This window comes from Montipora foliosa, chromosome 12 (assembly GCF_036669935.1).
Source record: "Montipora foliosa isolate CH-2021 chromosome 12, ASM3666993v2, whole genome shotgun sequence".
NCBI lineage: Eukaryota > Metazoa > Cnidaria > Anthozoa > Scleractinia > Acroporidae > Montipora > Montipora foliosa.
This window is the reverse complement of record NC_090880.1, coordinates 33,741,054-33,749,404: the sequence shown is the minus strand read 5'-3', so window position 1 is coordinate 33,749,404 and position 8,351 is coordinate 33,741,054. Positions and strand designations below refer to the sequence as shown.

At 40.6% G+C, this 8,351-nt stretch overlaps 1 protein-coding gene across 1 annotated transcript in view; it reads left to right on the top strand.

Annotated features, from left to right (window-relative positions):
- Positions 1-4,115: 4,115 nt before the first annotated feature.
- Positions 4,116-8,351, top strand: part of LOC137978561 (tectonin beta-propeller repeat-containing protein 2-like) — a 16,353-nt gene continuing 12,117 nt past the window's right edge. The window contains exons 1-4 of the mRNA XM_068825551.1: positions 4,116-4,312; positions 5,425-5,735; positions 6,003-6,125; positions 8,121-8,252. Coding sequence (XP_068681652.1) covers positions 4,297-4,312; positions 5,425-5,735; positions 6,003-6,125; positions 8,121-8,252 — 582 coding nt within the window. The 5' untranslated portion in view covers positions 4,116-4,296. The remainder of the gene's footprint in view (positions 4,313-5,424; positions 5,736-6,002; positions 6,126-8,120; positions 8,253-8,351) is intronic.

The following is an 8,351-nucleotide window of genomic DNA, read 5'->3' as shown; positions in this document are numbered from 1 at the left end:
AAGAAGCCTGGGATCTAATGTATTACTCTCCTCCCGAACAATGGCAGATGCTGAAATATTTTTTTGTAAACCGTTTCGGAAATAATAGAAACAGCGGATCTAGTATCTACTTCCACTCTGACTGGTTTGCCATCCAACAACAGCTGGACTTGATAACTCGATCCACGCTAATCTTTAGAAGTGACAGTATACAAACCAGAACCACACATTTTATCATCAGCAGTATCTGACTGCGAAACAACCTCGATTGTTTTATATCTGTAACCCTGAGCGGCCTTGCACCAGCAATCTGACGGAGCATGCTTTTGACCACAACGAAAACAACTAACAGATTCCCCATGTAGACGCCTTGGTGTGGCAACTTTGCCGACCTTGTTTACTGACTCGTTTCCAGTCGCGATGACGTCACGAACATCTTCTTGTTAGCTAACTCCATGGATTGTGCTGTCTCAAATCCTTTCTTGAATGTCAATTCCCTCTCCGCTAAGAACTTCCTTTGGATTTGTACGTTTTTGAGTCCACAAACAAGTCGGTCCCGTAACGCTTCTTCAAGAAAAACGCCGAATTCACACTTCAATGCTAGCCGCTTTTACTCCACCAAAAACTAAGCAACCAATTCGCTCTCAAGCTGGTTGCGACGATGAAATTTAAAACGTTCCGCTATCAAAATAGATTTTGGAGCGTAATGCTAAATCAAAACTTCTTTTAGCTTGTCAAAAGGAAGGGGGGGGGGGGGGGGGGGCAGCAAATTGCGAAGAACTCCATACGCATCGGCTCCAACCTCAGCAGTAACGTAGCAACTTCGTTGTCCTTTTTGACATAATTCGCGGCAAAATATAATTATACACGTTCGAGATAGCTTCCAATATCTTCCTTGCCATCCATATACTCTCCCACCTGGCCTACAAGCGCCATCGTCGTCGCCAGAATTGTACTATTTCGGGGGTGAAATTGTAAACAAAACTAGAAGCCCACCATTTCCCAAATGTCAATGCGCACGCCCCAAGATAAGAGGCCTGAAACCTAATATCCTGAATACCATCACTTTTCTCTCCAGCCATTTGGTGAGGGCCAGAGTCGCCTTGTCCATGCCAATAACGAATTCTGGGTAATTTTGCCATTCCATGACAAGGGAAGACCCCCCAATTCTCATTTCAGAGATTTCTTATATGTGTCAGGCGAACCAGTCCTACCAGCAAAATACAGCACCGAATGAAGATTTTAGCTTTCGAAACGTGCCCGAATTGTATCGGTAGGTACTGGAATTCGTCCACAGAAAGGCCAGAAAGACATTACATTTACAGCTAAAATATATAGCATATACAAATACATAACTAAATACATAATAATTAAAGATATATTAATTAACAAGAAAAGCCGCTGTACAAAATGCGGCCCTGGAGTCTCTTTTAAAACCAATAAACTCAGTGGTACGGATAAAATCAGGTAGTGCATTCTGCAACTTAGCAGATAAATGAGAAAAAGAACTAAGACCATAACTGGCTGTTCTTCGTTTAATGAAAGACGGGATGTAATATTTGCAAAGATCATTCATGAGAAGAGGACGGGATAGGAAACGTACTTTTCATATAATCAGGAAAACCCTTTTTTAAAACATACTTTTATACGGTAATATGTGGAAAGTTTCAATGCGCTTATTGCATAAAAATATAGAGTTTGACTAAGTGGTATTTAAAGAGGACAGGTAATTTGCAAATGTAAATCTCAGTATTCTATTATTTTCACTATACCGTTTCTTTGACAAGAAATTACGAAACGCCATTTTTTTGGTTACGAGGATAATAGCGACAAAAGCACTACTTTGTCGCGAATTTTCTACAATAAAAACTTGTTCAGAGATTAAAAGTCTACGTTAACAGCATGCAGGGCTACTCCTTAGTATCTTGCTAGAAATCTTCTCAGTACTTTTTTCTCCGGCCGCACCTCAGCCATTTGATGAGGACCAGTGGTTTTCTTCATGCCCAAAAATAATTCTGGGTAAGTCTGCCATTCCATGCCAAGGGAAGACCCCCGATTCTCAATTCATAGATTTTTTGTTAATTGTGGGGCCAAACAGTCCTAACAGCAAAATACCGCATCGATTGGACTTTTAGCTTTCAACACTTGCCCAAACTGTATCGGTAGGTCCTGGAATTCGTCCACAGAAAGGCCAGAGAGACAACTTAACTCGTGCTGTGAACCGCCATGTTTACAACAAAGCATTTTAGGCGTCGCAGTCTGCATGAAACCATCTCTCACTTCTGTCTGGAGATCAGACCAGATACGCACGGTTCTTACGTTACGTTTATGCCTGTAGAATCAACTGAAACCGCAATTCCTTGTAAAAAACCTGCATCGTAATATTTTTTGGTAGGCTAGGTATCGGAGATCCAGAACACTTACGCATGTGCTGACGGAATGTTTGAACAAGAGACAGAAAAGCAGTACCTCCAGACATGGCGCTGCTGCATTTCGTTTGTTTAAACATATGCACATAGGCTGTGTATAGGCCTGTATAGCTTTGCATAGCCCTTTATAGCTGTGTTTAGCTCTGTATAGCTGTGTATAGCCCTGTGTAGCTATGCATAGCCCTGTATAGCCCCATATAGCTGCGTATAGCTCTGTATACCTGTGTACAGCTCTGTATACCTGTGTATAGCCCGGTGTAGCTTAGTTTAGCTGTGTATAACCCTGTATAGCCCTGTATAGCTTTGTATAGCCCTGTACAGCTGGCTTTAGCCATTTGTAGCTCTGTATAGTTGTGTATAGCCCTGTACAGCTGGTTTGAGCCCTTTATAGGTCTGTATAGTTGTGTATAGCTCTGTTTAGCTGTGTATAGCTGTCTATAGCCTTGTATATCTCTGTATAGCCCCGTACAGCTGTCTATAGCCCTATGTAGCTGTGTATAACCCTGTATAGAGTTAACTAAATAGAGTGTGATTTGAAGTGCTAGATTTCTATCCCACATGAACCATGTGAGCGTTAGCCCTACTGATGGAAATGGGCCCACACAAGGACAGAAAAACTCTGACTAGGGTGGGAATTTGTATGGGCCCATTTCCATCAGTAGTTCACTCTGTTTAAAATATAAGTGCTACACGGCCAACGTTGGTATAAACGTAACCTTTCCTTATAACCCTGTATAGCTGTGTTTAGCCCTGTATGGCTGTGTAAAGCCCTCTATTGCTATGTATAGGTCTGTATAGCTGTGTATAGCCCTGTACAGCTGTTTTTAGTCCTGTATAGCTGTGTATAGTTCTGTTTAGCTGCGTATAGCCCTGTATCGCTGTTTGTGAGTGTATATAGCTGTGTATAGCTGTCTACAGCCCTGTATAGCTGTGTGTAGCCCTGTATAGCTCTGTATAGCTCTGTATATAGCCCTGTATAGCCCGTATATCTGTGTATAGCCCTGTATATCCCGGTATTGCTGTGCATAGCCTTGTATAGCTGTGTATAGCCCTGTGTAGCTTGGTACAGCTGTGTATAGCCCTGTATAGCCTGGTACAGCTGTGTATAGCCGTGTGTAGGTCTGTATATCCCTTTATTATATGGCTCTGTCTCACAAGGACTGGGAACTACCAAGTTCACGAATGTGATTGGCTGAAATCGATATTGACCGCGGTCTAGATTTTCCCATCTAGACCGGCATCTGGACCGGTAATGTTTTGCGGTGAAAAGAGGCAAACTAAAATGCAAAAATATTGAGCATTTTCTTCTACCAATATTTATTTATGGAAGTGCCAAACAGCATGATGACAAAAGAGAGGATGACGAGCAAACTTTGACAGAATTAAGTTCAGCTCATCGCCACTCATCGCCGTTCGCAAGCAAAATGTCAGTTAGTACAAACCAGTTACATTAAACGAATTAAATTGTTCTTGTTTGCCATATAATAAACATCTTATTAACCTCGGTCGTGTGTACAGACCTCACTGCGTTCGGTCTGTACTCACGACCTCAGTCAAGATTCTCCCATACAGACTGACTAAGCTCGGTTAATAAGAGCTAAATACAGCTGTTCTGTATTGCGCTGGAAAGCTGTGACGTTAGCAGTAGGACATATGTATGTCATGATATGATATGTATTGGGGACATGATAATTCCCCATACATGCCGTACCTAGCGGTAAGAGTTGCATGAATCATCTGAATCAGGTGATGTTGTAAACATGGAGGAATATGCCGGAATATGCTAAATTTCAAATCTTCTTGCTATGATATCTAAGGCTCTCTGAGTACTATGACATTCTCCCACTGAATGAAACGTATTTTAAGTTGGACAGAAAAGATTTAAACAATGGAGAAAACGCAAGGTTAGTGCATTACGTGTCAAAAAATAAGCTTGAGGTAACATAAGTTCCCGGTGTAACTCAGTGAAAAATCAAGCGGTTAGAGAAACGAATGACATAAGCTTAAATTTCGGGATGTATACGGAACTGATCAAACCATGGAATCAACTCCTTAAAACCTAAACATTAGCCCATTGAACTCATTCCAAAAATAAAATCTCCAAACAAAGTATCTCAGAACAATTAATATGCATGGTAAACCTTATTCGCTTGTCAGTTTTGTATCATGGGACAAAAGATTGAGATTGAGAGTGAGATTGTTCATTCAGAGGGGTGAATGTGAGTATAAGAATGTCCTACTTTCAAAGAAAATACCCTCTTGAGTATTGTCACATGATCTACATAATTTGGGAAAACGAAATATGACAAGCTAATAAGGTCTGTGACTTCCATTGCAATGGTGGTTTGGATAGAAGTATCTCTTTAATTTAACTTGATAGGTGGTGCATTTAGTAGAGGTAATCACATCATTTCGAGTTCAATTTGGAATAAATGAGAAGGATTAAGCATTTTCAAAGAACAACAAAATTCCCCAAGCCCCTAGGGAAAGTGTAATCTGCTGCGACTTTAGAAAAATTCAAAGTGCTTATTTTGTATAATATTCAAAATTAACAAGAAAATGATTGGATTACTTCTAAATACAAATGTGCTCGAAAAGGTTTCGAGATATCTTACCATAATTATGCAGCAGTAACCTATGCATAGCACGTATCACCAATCACATTTCATGCCACCTTTGTGTTTAGTTTGGCTGTTCTTAAGATTTTATTCTACTTTGAATTTTAATTTTGAGAAGGTGTATTTGGTAATGGTGGACTAGGCTTGTGTCTTAAAACTGGCCATTATGACAATTCAAAGACAAAATACCAGTACTTTTAGTGCCTCTGATAAAAATGATATTTAAAATATTTTGTGAATCTGACTTGAGTCTGTAGTGGTCTCCACAGACTGTCCTGAATTTCAGCTTAACAAAAATTTATTGCAGAATTAAGCCGCAAGACACCATGGAGGTCATTTAGGAGAAAATGTACAGCAATACTTTGCCTTGAATAATCATGGAATTTTTGGGTCCACAGATTTTGTCATAGGGAAGGACATTGTTCTAGCAGAATTGGAACCAATGAATGAAGTCCTGGATTCCTTACCACTCCAAGCACAATTTGGCCATAAGAACTTAATGGGTCATGTATGGGACAAAGCTAAAGAACATGGAGTAAAGAATCTGTTGCACTCATTAAAAGAGCGAGCGTACGAGAACACCAAAACCCTGATAGTTGAATACACCTGTCTTGATGTGTCACACGACGTTATTGTTTTTGGCACAAACGTAGGAGTTACCTTTCTATATGATCGAACTTGCAAGAGGCTTATACGGCTACCATGTGAGGTTTGTCAAAGGTTTTGTTGCTGTCGGGTTTAAGTAATTTGTCTCAGGCAATAATGTTCAGAATTCCTGCCCGAAGGAGCAAGTTCAAGGTTTTAGTTAATGGTCATTGGACTGATTGGAGAACAATTCAGGAAGTACCAGTAACGTCTTTGGTCCATGTGTGCTTCATTCTTTGGGAATGAGACCAATGCTTGAGGACAATGTTCTCTTATTTTCATTTTTCAGAAATAACTCTTATATTTTGATGCACCTTTTTTCTCTCAACAGGTTACCAATGAGCCTGTTAAATGTATCCGACTTTTGCCAGCTTATAGTTACACAGCTGTTGGTTTCAAGAGTGGATTAATCACTATCTTTACTTTTGTATTGGTGTCTCAAGGATTTGGAAAGGTGTGATTGCTGAGTCAAGAGTTTTTATTGTGCACTATTTATTACCGGTATATAATATAAGTAAATACAAAAGTGGACATACATGTAGCAATTAAAAAGAAAGGAAGAAAAGTTTATGTATGTATATGAGTGGGAAAAAAGAAAAAGTGCAAAGTGGCCATAGTAGCAAATGCTTTTGAGATTGCTCAGGAACTACATAAAAAGGAAGAAGTATAAATGCATACTGTAATACAGATAAATAGAATTTTCCGTGGTTAAATGTTTTTCAAACTAAATTGCTTTTTTACATTTTTTTGTCTTACAGACATTATCCCTAATTTAGCCAAGGAAAGATTTTTACTACAACATATAATAATAGAAGACCTTAATAACCCCTTTCATCCTTGAATTGGCCCCCAATTCATTTGGTCTTAATAGAAAAAGTAAAATCTATGTGTCACTCTCGGATGGATAGGGTTATAGGAGACAGTTTTTTGAGGTGACTTAGGTCTTGTAAACCCTTTCGTCCCAGAAATCGCCCACCACCACCCCCAGAGTAAAGTCTATAAGTGTATGAAAGGCAAAGGGTTAATTCAAAGCAGAGCAAAATAATTTGGTTTCGAAAATGTAGATCTCAGGGGTGGGTGAGATGTGAAATTGGCTTTAGCTGGGTTAGGGTTAGGGTTAGTGTTAGCATCCCCCCACTCATGACTGTTTTAAATGTCAAGAATGCCCCTACAATAGAAGCATTATTCTCACTGGGGCCATCTCGCACAAACGGCCCAAATCCTTTGGGGATCCAAGGATAAAAATTCCCACGCGCTCGTAGTCTCCTGCGTGCTCTGTTTTCACACAGGTTTTGCATAAATACATGTAGGCCTGTTCTGGTCTGATTAAGTCTCTTTTCGTAAAACGTTCGCCAGTTGAAAGCTCGGCGTTCCCCCCCCCTCCTCCCAGCAGCGATGACCTTTGTTGCCTTCCTGGCTAGCTGCCGCTCCTTTTCGCCTCCAGGCTCGCTTCTTCCCATAACTTATCCTTGCCTGGGGCGTTTGGGAGTGAGGGCTCCCAGTGGGAATTTATTACAACACTAACTTTACCCTTACGCTATTGTTGGAAATAGGTAGCATTTAGGCGTAGGCTTAAAGGAACACTTTGTGTTGGATATCAAAATTTGGTTAGGTTAAGTGTGCTTACGAGCCAAGTGGCCCATTAGGCCAGAGCTTATCCCGGTTTCTGTAGCATGAAGTGACTAGGAGTATTTCTACAACCCCTGGATTGGATGCAAGTCCAACGCAGGGCTACCCCCATCATTAAATTCGCTGGTACCCATTTATACACCTGGTTGGAGAGAGGAACTGTGAGAGTAAAGTGTCTTGCCCAAGAACGCAATGCAATGTTCCTGGCCAGGGCCCAAACCCAGACCACTCGCTGCGGAGTTGGGTGCACTAACCATGAGGCCACCGTGCCTCCCACATGGTGGAGGAAGCCTTGGTCCATGTGAAGTTCAAACTCTCAACTTTGGCGTTATCAGCACCACATTCTGCCGATTGAGCTAATGGACTGGCGTGCATCTAATTAGGTGCATTTCTGGACAAAATTGTGAATTCTCAAGGATCAATGTTTTACGTAACAACACTGTGACTTGCACACAAGGCAGCAGGCAAAGCAACAGCAACAGGAAGGCTGAAAAAGACTGGGTAGCAAGAACAGCTGTGCGATACCTTTTTCAAAATGATCAAAGTCATGCTTTCAGGCAATGCCAAACGTTAACTTGATGTTAAATCAAACTTTCTCTTGCCTGGTCTGCCATGAGAGTGCTTAGGGTACTTGACACCAACCATGGGCAAGATAATTTTGGGATTATGTTGTGTCTCTGTTATTGGTTACCTGAGATAAAAATAATATCATGGGAAGTTCTTGCAGCAGTTTATAAGTATTACTAATCAAAATGAACCCATTCCTGTGCTGTGCATAATAGGTTTTATTACAGTAATTGCATATTCTTTCTTTGCATAGCCTCAAACCATGCATATCAGTGGAGCGCATAACAGTGCTGTGACCTGCCTGGAATGGTCTCCTGATGGTGAACTACTCTACAGTGGGGACAAACAGGGCAAAATCTATGTTACAGTTATCAAGATTCAAGAGGTAAATCACTATAGAACACTGTACATTCCCCTTACCTTGGCATTCATCATTGCTGATATCTCAATAATCATTCAATATATATTTTTTTGATATACGTAA